This window comes from Phoxinus phoxinus (assembly GCF_949152265.1).
Source record: "Phoxinus phoxinus genome assembly, chromosome: 21".
NCBI classification, from domain to species: Eukaryota; Metazoa; Chordata; class Actinopteri; order Cypriniformes; family Leuciscidae; genus Phoxinus; species Phoxinus phoxinus.
Genome location: NC_136896.1, coordinates 11,922,710 through 11,941,116, shown reverse-complemented (window position 1 = coordinate 11,941,116; position 18,407 = coordinate 11,922,710). Strand labels below are relative to the sequence as shown.

General features: G+C 36.5%; 1 protein-coding gene across 1 annotated transcript in view; it reads left to right on the top strand.

The window, feature by feature from the left end:
- Window positions 1-18,407, top strand: part of cacna1g (calcium channel, voltage-dependent, T type, alpha 1G subunit) — a 123,918-nt gene that overhangs the window by 88,420 nt on the left and 17,091 nt on the right. The window contains exons 24-27 of the mRNA XM_079594783.1: window positions 11,356-11,507; window positions 12,634-12,743; window positions 14,874-15,007; window positions 16,872-16,942. Coding sequence (XP_079450909.1) covers window positions 11,356-11,507; window positions 12,634-12,743; window positions 14,874-15,007; window positions 16,872-16,942 — 467 coding nt within the window. The remainder of the gene's footprint in view (window positions 1-11,355; window positions 11,508-12,633; window positions 12,744-14,873; window positions 15,008-16,871; window positions 16,943-18,407) is intronic.

Below are 18,407 nucleotides of genomic sequence, written 5' to 3'. Positions count from 1 at the left end.
GACTTGCTAAACACAACACCACACCGTGCTGTTGTTCAGAGGCTGCATGACGTGTTGAAACTCATTTGTGACTTATGTGAGTGAAATGTTTGTGTGGCACACCTGTCCCACTTTGACTTAAGAAAATGTTGCTGTACTGGGCTACTCCACATGATTTTAACTGATACAGTAACTTGAGTATAGCGGAGTTGTTTGTATAAGAGGATACAATACAATATCTGTTCCCTGTACTTCTCAAGTATGTACAAGCTTGAGTTGCAAATAACAACTTTTTTTACATTTACACACTCGTTCTCTATAAGTGCTTGCATTATTATTATGATATTTACTTATAACTTTTTACTATATAAATTGCAGCCTTGAAGAGAATAGGAGATTTATTTCAAAAACATAAAAATAATACTCCAAACTAGTGTAAGTAAATGTGTTTCATGAAAAATGTATGCTTTTACTGCTTGAAAGCGGCATCACTGACAGAAGTTCTCTGTGCGCAGTGTAAAGACCTTACTAATCAATAATGAAATTCATTATCGATTATTTTCATTATCAGTTATTATCAGTTTGTTGTTGCAGCCCTAGTATTAGCCATATGTAATGGAAAATTAAGTAAACCTGACCGAAAAGGCATTTTATTTTTTGGATCCATTCCCAACTTATGATCTGTTGTGCAGAAACAAATATCAATGACAGTTTTTAAATCTAAATTATTATTTTTTGCCAGTTATGTAACACAAAACCTAGAATATTTTTGTGCATGGAATATGTTTACTTGTTCTCAGTGTAGCTGAGAGACTCTTATCTCTCCCCTTCTGTCTGTGTTCTGCCTCGGTGAACAAGAGCTCCCTCATGAACCCCTTTTTTCTTTCCTCCCTGTCTTTTTTTTTCTTTCCTTCTCTTTCTCTCTCTCCAACTTTTTTTTGTCCCTCCTTGCCCTGTTCTCCTAATGTTCTAGCAAAACATCTCTTTTTTTCCTTTCTCAATTATCCATTTTAAAACCCCTTAAATTTTATTTTATTATACCACTGTTTTTTGGAGACTCCTTATAAGAGTAAAACTACTAATGTGATAATTATTATAAATTTGGTCATAATTATGTGTCAATATAGAGTATAGTTGCAATCAGTTATTTATATATATATATATATACTGTATTTATTTTAGAAGTGATTAATTTTTGCGTTTAATTTTTCCATTTAAATAATGGGACAGCATCTAATACTCATACCGTATGTAATGCATCCACACCAGAAGGTGTCAGTGTAGCATCCAAGACCGCTGGAATAAATAAGCAAAAAATAAACAAAAACATACTTGCGGCATCCAAAATCGCATACTATAATATAGTAGGTACTACATTTGGTTCGAAACTTACTTTGCGTCCTTTAAAAAAGTATGTTATATATAGAAAGAACGCGTGCAGTATGAATGAAATTCGGACATATACTACTTCCGTCATGTTGTCATTGCCATGTGACCTACAGCGTCAGTTGCATCGCTTCACTTACATTCACAAATCCTCTGCGGTGGTATCATCACGCGATTGTAAATTGTCCATCGAATGCGTACTTCAGAATCTTCAGTAGGTCAGTCGGGTACTTTTCGCCTACTGTTTTATGAATACTATGAATTCGGACATACTGTACTACCCAGCTCATACTGTTTTTCGCCAACTGTACAGTATGCAAGTCTTCTTAATAACACTTCTTATGTTGTTGATATACTCCCCCCTTCCACCAGAATGGTTCATGTTCTGGAGCCAGTGTTTCTACAGACTTGATGAACAAACGGTGACGTAACGCTACTATGTGTTGTTTACCTGACTTTATCCAGTCTAAAGAAAACATTGGGCGTCCCGGTCTTTCGGCTGGCAGTGCGGCACTTCTGTTTTGATGTTCACGGTATCTGGAGTGATTCTAGTGAAACGGCAGCTCGGACAAACTCCCGGTACTCTCATCTTTTGTTTTCGGAGATATATTGAAACCGTTGGTTCACTCGGTCTATCACTATCTATCACGCTGGGTCTCTCTCGCATGCATAGTTTTATATATTTAGATATAAAGAGCAATATTGTACAACATTATTACATTGCTCAACGAGACAGCGTTAGCATTTCTCTTCCCTCTGCTTCCCGGCTCTGTTTCAGACCAGCAAATTTTTAGGGCTGGAGTTAAACCGATCTTCTCGGTCCAGAACCCTCTTTTCTGAAATGGAAATGCGCAGAGCTTTTCGAGAACGGACACGGGCTGCGAAACCCGCAACAGAACCATGTTGGTGGAAAAGGAGTGGTATTGGCCCTGACCCAAATGGCACACTTCATGTGCACTTGCGGTCTTGTGGACTTTGTAAGTAGGGTGTCACATTTGTCATTTTAGGTTTCAGAAGGGTGCTCACTAGCATCCCCTTTGCAGCTGATATGCACCCTCGATTCACACTTGCGCCGAGCCTGCGAGCTCCGCATCATTCTACACAACAGTCAAAGCGGCATTATGTCATTAAGTTGTGGACTTGGGGGAAGATTGAGAGGGCTTAGAGTTCCATTTGGGACAGGGCTATTGTTTTTGTATAGTTGTATAAGTTGTTTACGCTTATATATTCAAACATGAGAGCTCTGCAGATCAGCCTGAAAGTGTAATTAACATATTTTGCCTTGAGTGTATCGATCACACTTTTTCCATTTATTAAACACCGTTCACAGTCGCACACGTCAGCGTTGTTCACAATGATTGAGTTATGTTGTCGCATTCGGGATGAAAAATGACAGGCTTCATTTTGCTTCTAATTAGAAGGCAACGTGTTAATTACTCAACCGTCCAGTTACACAGTGCCTCAGCATATTTTATAATTCTGTTTTGGATTTTATTTTTGTGAGAGGTGGGGGTGTTACCCCCCCGCCAGTCTGTCTCTCTCGATTAGCTTCTGTTCCCCTCCTGTTGGACTGCCGTCGCTCTGTATGCTTGCGTATGGGATCAAAGGGCTGGTTAATCATATCTCACTGCAGTAGGGCTGAAACCATCTGCCTCTCCTCTACCTGTGTCCTCCCCCAGTCGCCATTTATTAGCCGTTCTCTGAGGTGCCTCATCAGAAATGTGTTCTGCCAGCAGTTTGCCCCGGACACACTATATTAACAAGGCATATCATTTGGAGGTGTCCTTGATTAGATAACATCTGATTTACAATAAGTCCTTTTAGGCTGCAGCATAGCATTCATTCTTATCCTGCTACTATCGAGGGATGTTTGCATTTTTTCATCCATTAAAAATCTTGATGGTGCATCATTGATGAAATCTACAGAAGGGTCATTCTCATTTTATTTTTACATTTTTCATTTAGTTTTCTCCCATAAAAGCTGATGGTCTGTATATACAGTATTAATACATTGATTGTTAATAATCGTAATAATGACTTCACTTTTGTAATTCATTTTATTTAAAAGATGACGCAAAGGATGTAAGATCAGTGTAAAATCACATTTTCATAAACTATGATGTAGATGTCAAAAAACATAATTGATGAGGCATATTAATTGTCAATTGGCATACATTAATTGCAATGATTACAGCACATTGTCATTCAACCCTTTTTTATATTAAATCGTGTAACATCAAATGATAGTGTGAAGTAAATGAACTTTTTCAATGTGATGTGCATTTTAACCAACTGCTGAAGAATAGATTCTACTTACTCTTTACTTTGTAAATATTTAGTTCAATTGATTTACATAGCTCTTTGCACATTGTTCCAAAGAAGTTTAATAAAAAATAGAAAAATAAAGAAGATAAAAAGACAAGTAGATAAGCCCCCAGTGAGCAAGCCAAAAGCAAGAGTGGCAATGACAAAAACACCCTCAAGTATAGTAACTACTTTGTATTATTTATGTTATATATTTTGCTGCCTAACTCAAAAATACATTATTGTTTATTAATTATAAATAAATAATTATAAATGTCATAAATTGTGTATTTCAGACTTTTTTCACCCCAAGTCTGAAAGAAGACATGTTTTTGAAGACAAATATCCCAAAATCAATCCCAAAAATGTTTTCGCCTGCAGTGTCTCGCCTTCATTTTTTTAATGACTGAAAGCTCATGTTTGTCATCATATTTTGAGAATGACCCTGCCATTTTTTTTTTTTCACATTTTCTGGCATTCTACATTCTTATTCATAGATGGAAGTGCAATCTAATTGGCTAAAGTACCTAATTAATAAACTGGGATGTGAGCTGCAGAACTTCATTAATGATGGATGTTCTAATTCTGCAGATCTACAGGCTTATTCATTGGGTTCCATGTGCAGAATCAATGTACAGTTACATTTGTGTAAAAAACTATCCCCCGATAGCAAATTCGCCTTAACGAAGCATATGAGCTCAGCATTTATTCAATTTGTCTTTCTGCACCCACGCAGAACTGGAGATGACCCACCTATCTTTCTTTTCATCTCTAGCAGACTAGTATACAGTCTCTCGACTAATACTGGGGGAGCAATGAGACAGCGAATGACAGAGGGAGAAAATGAAATTACTAAGTGTCGTGTAACCTCCACTCTTGGCAGCAGAAGGCAGCACGGTCTCTTATGTAACCTGGCAGCTCCAAACACCATTTCCTTTCTTCCTACTGCAAGTGAAAATGACTCAAAGTCTTCTTTATGTAACTTGGGCAAGCAACAGCCCCCCAAATTAAACAGATGGCATAAAGTTTTTAGCTCAAAGAATTACTTTATCTTCGATATATGTCATGAAATTATCCTTTACCTTTAGATAGTTAACGTGTCCGCTCTATTGACATTCAGAGTTGCATTTGGACATTGAGCATATTTAATGCAGTCTGTGATTAGGAAATGCATGGGTGGGTAGTATAAAGTCCATGTAACCATCTTGAAATGTACTGTATATAAATAAAAACTGCTCATTAACTGGAATAATTTCGACCTCGGGTGAGGGTACAAGAAACATTCCACTTAGTTTGATTCTGATTTAAAATGCATACAGTGTCCTACATTTCCGCAGACTCGTGCCTTTTGGCAAGAATTTGCACCTAATCTCTTTATGGGTCTTCATGGTTCATTCTGTATAGGGAGAAGGTTTATTAACAGAATAGATCGAGAACAAAGTTAAAAGTCTTCTGCAAGAGTAGCTGTAACCTCTTTTAGTGCGACTTGATCTTTCTGTAACCTCACAGAGATTTTGTACTGATATGGCTGGCTTGTATGTCATGTTGTGGGAGTGGAGGCTTGACAAATACCAGCCGAGAGAGGGATGTAACGCTGTCTGGGTGGTTAAACAAGCCATGTGAGCTATAGAGAGAAAATTACAGGGGAAGAGGTAGATATTCTGCTGAAGTATAGCTCCACTTGAGCAGCACAAGTGAACTGTTTGAAACTAATGTATCGGTGGTTATGTTTATTTGATTGGTCATATAGATTTTGATTGTTTTAGCAGATTTAGTAAAAGTGCATGGTTTTTCGCAGATGAAATCTAGTCATTTTAAGGGGAATCCAAGAAAATCAGGCAATATTTCCCCTTACAGATTTTACAAATTCACTGCTTGGCTTGAAAGTGGCATATGTGTGAGCTGTACTTCGTAAATTAACTTTTTGCAAATTTTTGCTAATTAACCATTTTTGCGTATATTTCGCTAATTTGACCGGACCTTAATACATGGCCAGATTTATGTATTTATAATAAAAAAAACGACTTATAAATGTAGAGTAGTACAACATAAGTAACAACCAGTGTTGGGGAAGCTACTTTAAAACTGTAGCTTGCAAATTAATTTGTATAACCGTATAGCTGACTTGTTATTTTTTCATGTAAGACTGAAGCTGAAAGTGATAAAAGTGATCCTTCTATTTTTTCTTTTTATGATTCAAATATGCAGTTGCTCTCTCTGGACCAACAGTGTTTGCATTTGGAGGTTTTACAATGAAATAAATGATGGGATTTTGATTCCCTTTTGTGTTGTAAACAGGGGGTGACTGTCACGAACCAAACATATTACCTCAAATGAGAACAGGTTTTGATTGTCAGATATGTCAGGCACTCTAACTAACCTCTCATGTTGAGTAATATAGAATGACATCACTCTCGCGGCACTCTGCACATCATCACCGTTGCCCATCCACCAAGCCTCTGCCATTCTACCTCCATCTCAGATGGCCCATCTTGCTCAAGTCAGACTCAGAAAGAAAGTGTGATTTGTCTACCAGCATGATATATTATATGTGTGTTTTTCGTCTCACCCTAGTCTATCCTACCGTATATGTTTGCTGGTGTTTGTGTCTGAATGTATTTTCTTTACCATGCTCTCCCATTACTGAATATATGATTTATTTATTTCTCTTATAATATTTATTTATTTATTTTTTGCTTTAAAATTCTCCTTCTCCTCTGTTATTTTCCACTATTGCGCCAGTTTTAAGAAGGCATTTAGTTTGTCATTTCCTGTTGGTTTTGACTCTGTGTGTGCTGGCATATTGTGCCAAAAAAAAAAAAAGAAAGTGCAGTGTATCTGCCAAACTAATTTTTACATTTGGGTGCATCAGCAGTATGTACAGCAGACATCGACTCATTACTTTTGGAGCAACTCATTGACCATGCACTTCAGGGGGGTAAAACCAGCCTCAATTAAAAACCATTCGGCTTAGAGCGAACAAAGCTGCAATTTGCTGCCTTCCCTATTCAGATGGCTGTTTTTATCATCTTTGCTTTTTCCCCTTTCTATTTTTGTCTGACATTTTGCCATGCAGGCTTTAGAATTTTTCTCTGGCTCTTCCTTTAAATAACAGTCTAGTCCTCCCACTGCCCACAATTCCCCAGTGCTCATGACTTTCACCCCACATGACTCATGATGTCTGCATAATGGACAGATATTTCCCGAACATATTTATTAGTGGTGTAGTTTGTTCACTCTATAGGGATGTCAAACTTAACATGAATAACCAACATCAGAACATTGTTAATGTCCATATTTAGACCCTCACCCTTAGACCCTCAAAATTATCAACTATTATTTAAAAAAAAAAAAAAAAAGAAAGAAACAATATTTTTTTTTCTTTTGCACATTTTTATGGTGTTTGTAGAGTACAAATAATGTTGATAATGGACCAAAGTTTGTCTGTATTTCCCAACTGACTTAGCTTCTGAGGTACTAGCTGCTCTTCTCTATTGTGCATTGTTAAAATATTTAAAAAGGACTTTGGACCTCCTAAAAGAAACGAAGATTCACAAAAAAAATTATAAAAAAAATTGATTACTGGATTATTTATTTATTTACATTTTGAATTTGTATTCATATAAATGTACTTGTATATGAATATATATATCAGCATCTTGTTTCGTGATGGCTCTATCAGTAGTATACTTTTTGCAAATATTAAAAAGTAGGGTGTTCATGCATTTGCCATTAGTAAATAATTTTATGGGGTCCAGAGTTCCTCAATTTAAAGTTACTTTTAAGAACTTTTTTTTCCCTCCAAGTGCACGTGAGTTGCGGCAAAGCCAGAATCATGTTGAAAGCATCAAGACCAGCATGAAGTCTCAATGTGACGAAAAGGCCAAGATATGTGTTGTCGTACCCTCCTTTTTAGGGGTTGATGGGTATTGCACTGAGGTTTAACAGTTATCATTTCCAGAACTGGTGGGAGACTAGTGTTTTGTGGCTAGATTCAAATGTGGTATCATTCAGCCCAAAACCTTCAATTGCCTCACCCAATAATCTGACCGTCATTCTCAAATGTATTCATAGATGGAATCGGAATGGGCTAAAATTGCCATCTAAGCAAAGAATGTCTCATTAAATCATAGTCATGGTATCATTAGCTTGTGCCACAAAAATAGAGACAGAGATGGAGAGGTCCCAGACCCACATTCTCCATCGCTATTTCATTCTTGTGTTGGTTAAAAATAGTTTTAATCCATTTTCCTTCTCTTTAAATTCTTCTAAAGCTGATTTGGCTGATGTGGACGTTAGTTGGACCCATTGCAATGGCATGACATCAGTGGCACCGCTGCCACTAGGAAACAAAAGTTCAATCCATTATCCAGTAAATAGGATGCCAAGACCTTACATTTCTCCCAGCTTTTTTATTTTTGGGTGGGGGGCACAAAATGCCAACTTATATGAAACTCTTTTGTTAAACTCAGTGCGGTACTCAGTAGATATAAACATACGGTTATGGAGACTGCTTTCCCTCTGTCACTAATTTATTAGTATTATTATTGTGTTTAATATGATTGGAATTAGCAATGCAAGCCAAACAAAACTGACTTTTGTCCCACTCAAAAGTCACGCTTTTTTTGAATGAAAGTGCACAAAGGGAGAGAGTCTCACTACAGAGGGTAGGAGGGATGTAGTTGAGTGGGGGTGTCCTATGGGAGCTGACAACTGTAAAACCAGGCTGTGAGTGTGAACATACACCTGTTCCCATCTCAACTGTCCTCCGTAATTGAGCACCTTTGAAACTGGGGCAGACTACACACTGTTTTCGTTCCCAATGAATGGTTTTGTTTGCTGCCCCCCTGGATACTGTTGTCTGCAGCCCAAATTAATTAATTTCGAACACATGGGTTAAAGAGCAGAACATTGACCTCATCGCAGATTTTGTTAGATCCTAGGAGTCATAACAATAAATAGGCTAAATAAATAAATAACAACTAAAGTGGCAATGTTTAGCCAAGTCTGGATATTTAAGATTCATAAGATGTACATTATGAAAAAGCAAATCCAATGTTGAGTCAGCACGTTTTAAAACACCAGGAGCATGGCTTCAATTAGCTAAATTAAAGCCAGATGGGTTAGAAGATTCCTTTAGTAATTACCTGCAGAACCAGCGTTGCTGACATCTTGTCCTGAGAAGTCAAAACAGAGTGCACCCATATACGTCACATGCCATATACGTCACATGCATATTTAATAAATAGGACACGACGTGTGCTTTGTTTACGATTGTGATACTGCTTTTATACGTTAAATAAACAAGTCAATATTAAGTAACTAACATCTGAGATATATTTCCAGTTGTTTTTTTTGTTTTTTTGCTAACAAAAATAAATTCCAAACATAGTCAAAAACAGAAATGTTGCATGTTTGTGAGCAGAAAACAGTGGTGGCGTTTTGATCGTGTTTTCAAAGAAATCGGTTGAGTCAGTGATTCAATGACTTACTCATACAAACAGCGAATTCAAAATAGCATACAATTACTACTATTATTTACTATATTCTACTACTACTACTACTATAATACTACTATTTTTGCCATATTTTTATATGGAAGTGGTGGAGTGGTATGGTAGTATGTTTCAAATTCAGCCAGTCACTTGTTTTGTTCCTGAATGAATTGGCTTTTTTTAACGAATCAGTTGATTGAATTAATCAATGACTCACTCATTTAATATTTAACCTGCTGAAAGAGTCACTCCCAGAGTTGTTATTGTTAACTAAATCGCTTTTGTTAAAGCTGCCGTAACTTTTTTTGTGTTCAAAATTTACAAAATGTATATAATAAGCGAGTACGGAAAATCCATTTTCCAAACTGTGTTTTTGTCTTATCCTGAATCATTACGGTACACTTATAATAAGTGTTTATATTCTGACTATTTTAGACTGGTACGGGTCGCACCACTGCGGAGTAGCCCAGTACCAGCGACTCGTCATAGACATAAACAGAGAGAAGTAGCTCAGGCCACAATGTTCTTCCGCAAGATGCATGCAGTTCTGTTTATTAACCGCTTGAGCACCAAAAGTTACGGACTGCAGCTTTAATTGAAATAAAGCTGAAATAAAATATATAAATATCAAATGTGCTAAATGAAAATGAGAAATATTTCTGAAATAAAATAAGTTGAAGTACTAAAATTACTAAAACTGAATTAAAAATGTATTAAAGCTAAATAGAACTGTTTAAAAAAAAAAAGAAAATAATTGACAAAAGCACATCGTAAAATACTAAAACTTGAGCTAAAATTAAGTCTGAAAATATAAAATAAAAGCTCATTCAAAGTCTGTATGGAACGCACAAACACAGACAATGGCTTACTTGAAGAAATCTCTACATGTTAAAGTGAGATTAACATCCAAAAAATTACTTCACCTTTAACAAGCAAATCATTTGGACATGTTCTAGATGAGTCATACTCATATTCACTATCCAGTGGGGATGATTAAACAAATACTGCTGATGTGGCTCCATTTATATATAAAAAAGAAAAGGTTGAATGCAGCACCTGTTCCTTCAGTCCAGTGCTGGTGCCAGGAAAAGCCTGGCTAATGGGCTGACAGGACCACAGGGAACACAGCTGCCGCTCAGTGTTTCGAGATGATAAGCCCCCCCGGACCCCTGCTGCTCTGCCATCCCTTCAGTCCTCTCTGTCCTCAACGAACAACAGAGGAAAAACACAAAGAATAAAAATGAATCAGAAAGACAAGCATATGCACAAGTCTGTCCTTGTGGGATGGAGATGCGTTAATATTTTAGCGAATCTCATTAGAATGTCCATGATGTAATAGGACAATTTGTTTTATTTAGGGATCTGTGAGTCTGCAGATCTCAGGCACAGTGGCCCCGCAATCTGGCCTCCTCTGCCTTTGATTTGGCATTGACCACAGAAACCGTTAAAGGAAAAGTTCACACAAAAATGAAAATTGTTTTTGCTCACCCTCATTTAGTTCAAAACCTATATGACTTTCTTCTGGAATATTCAAAGAGAAATTTCAAAGAATGTTGTAGCTAATCAAAAGCACCATTACCAAAGTATCATAAAAGTGGTCCATTCAACTCATTCACTATTACAAATCATACGAAGTCGAATTTATTGTTACTCACTGAAAAGTTTTGTAAGATTTGTAAATGAATAATTATTTTGAGTGAAATCAGTGAATGATCCCGTTCATAAAACTAATCTGAACGATTATCTCACAGAGCAGTCTTTACTGCTTTACTTTATCATATTAAAACTTTAATATGATACACAAGTCATATGGGCCCGTTTTATACTTTTATTGTGCTTTTGCTGCATTTTTAGAGACTGAAAGCTCCACACACCAGACCAATTATAATATTAAAATCTGGTATTGCATTGGTGAAGAGCGACCAACTCTGTCTTCAGAAATTCTCCTTTAGGGTTTTACAGAAGAAATAAAGTCAGGCAGGTTTTAGAACAACATGAGAATGAGCAAGTGCATTTTCATTCCTGGGTGAACGTATACACATATGCTCTATCTCTTAGCTACGTACTTCTCTTTTCGACTGGTTATTTCCCTCTCCCCCTCTTTTCTCAGTGTGGGCATGAGTGTGTACAAAACCATGTTTGTTTCAGTACAGTTATTTCATGCTTCCTCCCTGTTCCCATGGTATTTCAGAAGCCCAGAGTAAACCCTATTACTCCGATTACTCGCCTACACGGCTTCTCATCCACAAGATGTGCACCAGCCAATATCTGGACCTGTTCATCACGATAGTCATCGGGCTCAATGTCATCACCATGTCCATGGAGCACTACCAGCAACCTAAGGTAGTAGAGCAGTGAGAGTGCATGCGCTTGTTGATATTTCATTAAGGAAATAAACTCACTGGATACTGTATGTAACTGCAGACAATTTTACTGTAAGTTCAACTCAACGCTACTGTATCTCACTTTATGATTCTGCATAATATTTGCTGATTAGGCAGCTAATGTTTATGTACTCTTTTTTTGCTTTTTTCATAGCGGTGAGTATATAATTTTCTCTATATTATTAAACTTATTTGCACTTTCTTTGTGCAGCTCCAGGACATTTTATACCATTGCCTGTGTATAAAAAAAGCCTTATGAGAGAAATGCCTCACCAAAATAAACCACACTGTAGTGTATGCACTGAAATGTATGCATATTCCCTCATCAGTCTTTCCCCCTCGCATAACACTATAGAGACAATTCATGAATATTCAATAGAGGACTAAAATAATAACATAAGTTAGCAGAAAGCTCTGGGAGTTTAGATTGGGTTCTGTGAATCATTTGGGTGGTGTAATTATGTTCTTTTCATTCCTTCTGCTTTTTCATTCCTTTATGACAAAGGTCACTTTTGATGGTAAAAGATCACTATAAAAATTGTTCTTTCAGCTGCTAGTCTATATATATACAGTATATGTATGTATGTACAGTATGTATGTATGTATGGTATGTTATCTCTCTTCAAATCAAAACTAGTGTTTACAATCCCTAGTCGACTCTGTTGGGATGATTCCCAGGGTTTTCACCCATGATTAATGGAGGTCCGTGACCTCACCTGTGCAGTCCGTTTTAATTAGAGCCCGGGTGGCCTGCAAAATATTGGAGCAAGTGGAGCAAAGGGGATTGTTAGGCTTTGACCACTAACACTCATTCCGTGAACAAAATCAATTGATTTTCTGGTGTGTCGTCACACTTAGCCTGGCTTTAATTACTGTGTGGTGGACGAGGGATGGCTAGATCCTTGGCAATGTCCACCTTTAATAACTCACCATCTTTCCCACTGATTGACTATGAAGTGACCTGTTTGGCCATTCATAGACCACAGTTTGTGTATTTATTTATTGTTTTGAAGAAGTAGAAATATGCTTGTTCATTTCTGTACCTTCACTGTTACATTCTCTTTGCAACTTCTCTGCTTTAACAGGTCCTGGATGAGGCTCTGAAGATCTGCAACTACATATTCACAGTCATATTTGTGCTGGAGTCCGTCTTCAAGCTCGTTGCCTTTGGATTCCGCCGCTTCTTCAAGGACAGGTAGTAGACGTGACCCTTTCAAAAGCTACATTTAAGGTAGTTGATCCAAAACAAATCAGAAATTTACAGTAAAGCCATTCCCATTGAGGTGCTCCAATGCCCCTATTTCTGTTTTCTTTTCTTTTTTGTGTGTGTGTGAACACAATAGGGTTTTTTAGTAGTCCTAAAGCCACATCCTTTGAAATGATATCACAGCTTTGAGATTCCTTGGTTTGCCTCTGACTGTCAGAAGCACATCGAGGGCTGAATGCACTGGCGTCTGTGGTGGAAAACAAGAACCAAATTTACATCACTTGTGGTTTTGGTAAAAGAAACCCATCTTGAAGCATGCAAAATCACACCGCCTGGGGCTTAAACAACGAGAAAGCCTCTTAAATGGCATTTATTCCTCTTAAATTAGTGACAAAGAAGTGCTAAATGTCCAATGTTACAGCTTTATATGTGTAGGCACAATTTAACATATTTTCTTTATAGAGTTTAAATGATCCATTACTCTTTTAATTAGTATTGAATAATCAGTCAATATGTGAATTAGGCCCTTTAGTGAAGTTGATAGGCCATTAGAAGTTCTCATGTAATCAGCTTTTTCTTTCAATAGCGTAATAAGTAGGGAAATGTAAAGCAGCTATTTGCATACTAATGAAAGCTTTGACATAACATAATTGATATGATTTCAAAACGAATCTCTCACCAAAGGCCCTACTGTTAGACATTTCAGAACATGCTGTTCAGGAGGTGAAGGTTTAAGAGTTGAAACTTTAAGGCTTTTTTATTGATTTACAACATTTGAAATGGCTTTCTGTTACTTTGATTGGTTCTTTCATGCAACACGCTCCAAGTCTGCAGGGATGGAGGGAAGAAGTACACTTTGATCACTGGGCCCCTTAGCAAATGAAGCCGGTGGGAAAAATGTAGAAATGCTTTGTGTAATAATTTGACTTCAATTTCCCAACATTTCTAATGAAACACCTCTCATGGCTGCAGGCCCCAGCAAACTGAGGTGTCCTAAAACAGGCCCTAGGCTCTACCTCACCCATGACAGTGTTATATTTGGAGTTATTTAAAGTTAGCAGCAAAGTTTGAAGCCATATTTAGATATTGAACATGCTGAGAAGCTTGCTGGAAAAGAGTAACATCCAGGGTCAAATACGGGTTATTTGCTCAAAATGATGATTCTTTGATCAAATTTTCATTGCTTTTAGAGAGACCTGGAATTGTATTGCATGCTTTTGAAGGATACAACGTTACCTTCAAGTCCTTTTCTGAAGTTGTAAGATTTAGGAATTCATATTGTGATTTTATTTTTAAGTGATTTAAAAAATTTTACATATTGGGCAATTTCAAAGTCTTTTTTGCTTGTTGACTAAGACAGTTTGGTACTGTCTTACTAACAAAATAAAGGATGCACATTAGGTGTGCAGTTGATACTTTATAAATGTATTTTTACTATTTTTTATTAAAAAAATTCATATTTTATGTGCTGTCATAGAGAATTGTGTGGTTTTGTTGCAGCTTTTGCCTGAAAACAGTACTCAACATTAATACAAAATAAATTGACAAAAAAAACTTAATTATATATATTAAAAAAAAATTATCCAAAGAAAGTAAATAAAACATTAATGTAAATACAGTATACTACCATGTAAAAAAAAAAAAAAAATTGGTAAGATTTTTTTATATTTTTGAAAGTCTCTTATTTTCACCAAAGCTGCATTTATTTTAGAAAAGGACATTTATGTGATCAAAAATACAGTAAAACTGTTGTATTGTGAAATATCATTACAATGTTAACTAATAACTGTTTTCTATTTTAGTATATTTAAATCAAATGTATTATTTTGATGGCAAAGCTGAATTCAGCAGGAATTACTCATGTCTTCATTACTCCAGAAATTGTTAGCGTTCTTATTATTATTATCAGACTTTTTGTGGAAACTTTTTCGTCTGTTCAAAAGAAAAACTTTTTTTTTTTTTTACAATGTAAAAGTCTTTACTGTCACTTTCGATCAATTTAATGCATCCTTGCTGAATAAAAGTTGGAAAAAAAAATGTTTTAAACAATCATTCTAACATTACATAAGGCTGCATTATTCTTATATATTAATTAACATAACATGTGTCTTTACACAGGTGGAACCAGTTGGATCTTGCCATTGTTCTGTTGTCCATAATGGGCATAACACTGGAGGAAATCGAGGTCAACGCTTCCCTTCCCATCAACCCCACCATCATTCGCATCATGAGGGTGCTGCGTATCGCTCGTGGTTTGTATTCTCTTCCCTCTTATCTTCCATACAACCATGGTCCATTTTTCTGAAAGTTTACACTCCTCAGCGGCTCCGCCTGTTAGCCTCAGTAGATCAGACCCGGTTGTGTGTGTGTCACCCTTGGGATCTCTGTTGTTTCACAGACTGCTCAGCAGAAGCCGTAGTCTGTGTTGAAAGAGTCCAGATGGCTGTAATGAGAAATTCAGTTCACACAGCCACTCTTATTTCTTACACACACACACTCACAACACACACAGTGTAGGAAGCTGGGGTGCTTGTCTGGTTGGAACGATTATTCTTCCTCTAATGAAATGGCTGCTTGGCGAGTCTTTATTGATTTATTCCCTCAACAGAGATGGCCAAGCAAACACACCTGCTCAGATGTCAGTGTTCGCATCAGGTGTGTGTGTGTGCATGTGCGAGCAAGGGTGTGCCTTTACGTCTTCGCAGCCTATTTCCTCCTGGATTCATTCAGACATTCCTGTAATGAAAGTCACAGGCATCATCCACTTACGGGCCTGATTGCAATTAACCAAACCTCCACAATGGCGTCTCCTCCATGGCTGAACGACCGTCATTAAAGCTCCGTGTGTGTAGTGCACGACCCCAATAATAACATTCTCTGTGATCTGACCACTGAGAAAATTACATGATAATTAGTTTCCACTGGGCACTTTTAAAGAAACAGTGAGTCCACTGTGTGTGCATTTATTTATGTCCAATCAGGGTTCTGTTAAAAGATTGAGTCACAGTTTGAACATAAAGGTCAATTTTATTTATTTTTTCTCAAATGCCACTTTTGTCAAAATTAGAAGCATGATTTAGTTTTACTCCTATTTGTAATACATTGAATGTACCTGTATTGGTATTTTTTTTTACATTTTACATGCAAGGTTAAAATATTCTATAGCTGACAACCCCAGAACCCCCGCCCCCCTTTTTGATCAAAAGTTACAGTTAAGACATTTATAATGTTACACACGATTTCTTCAAATCATTTCAAATAATTCCAAAACAGTTTTCAAGATTTAATAAGAAATGTTCTTGAACACCAAATCATAATATTAGAACAATTTCTGAAGGATCATGTGCTATACAGTCAGAATTGTGATATATAAGCAATTCTGAGAAAAAAATAACTTTTTTTTTTACTCAGAATTGGACTTTATAACTTGCAATTGCGACATTATATATCAGAATACTGAGAAAAGAAGTCCATCTTTTTTTTGTGGTGGAAACAAGCTTCCATAGAATACTGTGCATGGTCATGGGTGCTGAAAATTTTGCTTTGCCATCACAAAAAAAAAAAAAAAAAGTCAAAATATTAAAATATAATATTTTAATTAACTATTACAATTTCAAAATATTATTATTTATAAATAAATAATATAAAATAAATTCAGCCTTTGTGAGAATAACAATTTTTTTAAAGATCATTGAAAAAAAATCTCCAAACTTTTCAGTATTTTATATCAGTCGATACTGGATATTTGATTGTGAATGCTCACTTTCCCTATTTTTACATTTAGATATTTTTTTTTAGTAATCTAACTTAGTCAATCTTTTAAAACAATAATAGCTTGATAACAATCAATTTTTCATGCTATACATGATAATATTGTGATGCCCAAATTCCCTGATTTTATCTCCTAGTGTTTTATTTTTCATTTATTTTAGAAAAAAAATATAGGATTTTAATATTGTCTAATTGTTGCCCATAACATGAAAATAATGATTGGGTTATCAGTGTTCAGTGTTGCCATGTACACACAAGTGTAAAAAATAAATAAATAAAAAATAAGTACAATTTAAATTGTTTTCTGATCAGATTGTGTATAAACTCTCTCTCCTCTCCTTTTAGTGCTGAAGCTACTAAAGATGGCCGTGGGAATGCGAGCTCTGCTTGACACTGTGATGCAGGCCCTGCCTCAGGTACTGCACAAAACTTTTGTCTTTCTCCTTCATAAAGTTCCGCTCTCCGCTCATATCCCATGAATTCTGCGCTGCGAGAGAGCTCCCAGGCCCCTGTTCCCTGTTCTCCTGTGGCCCCTCCGTTCTCCACAGGCCTCATTTACATAGTCAATCTGCCATGAAGAGGCCACAGCAGTGCAGATTGGCTCTGATGGGCTGCTTGGAGAATAGCAGAAGCCAGAGAAGAAAATCTCCAGCATGCACATTCTTTGATAACATCAGGCTTCACCACCTCCTGCAGGCTTTTTGATTTGGAAACATGCCGCACCACAGGACACACTATTAATTCCTGTCTCTCCTCAGATATGCGCTTAGAAAATCAGACATGTAATTCTACATTTAACTAATTGTCACTAATTGGATTAGACCATGTTTAGCCGTCGCCTCCTAACGCCCTTTCACTCCGTCGCTGTGACTTTAACACAGTTTCTTATTTTCTTTTAAAGTGGCTTTTTGTGGTTCTAGGCTATTGATCCACTCTTCTGCAATTTGTGAGAGGTGTTCTGATCCTTAAGAGTGTTCTGAGATATCCTGCCAGATTGTGTCAGCTTGATCCTTGTTTCTTGAATCACTGTGAATCCAGCCGGTGAAGAGTGCACTTAAGGGAGATTAGGGTGGGAAAATAGCCAGCCTTGGAAAAAGAAATGTCAATGCAATCGGATTTGTCAGCACTTCTAATCTGACTCTCTTTATTCCTTTCCGCTTTCCTCCGTTTGCCTAATTTTTCAATCATGCGTGAACCAGTCGTCTGTGATCGTTATACGTTTCGCGTGATTCTTCTCCGAGTCCAGCTGGGTGTAGGTGGGCTCTTCCTGTTATGCAGTGTCATTTTCTATATAAGGGTACACCAGAACAGGGTTCACGCACTTAAACTATAATAAAATAATAATAATACTAATTATTATTGTTGTTTTTAATATAATATTTCTAGGTAAATACAATGTTTTTTTTTTCTCTCAGAATGATGGGGCAAAATTGGCAAAACTTGAATTTAATGTGATGTACTTTGAATTTTTAAACCATCTTCAGACATTTATCATAATATCAAACTGATTATCATTTATATACTGTAACAGGATGTAATATTTTAAGTCAGACCAACTAATACCACAAAACATCACATTATTATGTTTAATTATACAAAACAATCTTCCCAAGACAAATGTGGGAATATTTAATAATAAATAGTCTATACAAAAATTCAATATACTGAAAATATTCCTTAAATTAAAGCATTTTTAGCGAAATACAAAGTTATGTCATGAAACTCTAGATGGCGCAGTCTAATAGATCCTTAACTCAACCTGCTTGCATTCACATCATTCTCGCACATGCAGGGCACAACTGATTGGTTCCTGTTGTATCAGGAGCCAATGAGCTCGCATGCTCAACCTTCAAACACTTAGTTAGCAATTACTGTCGCAGT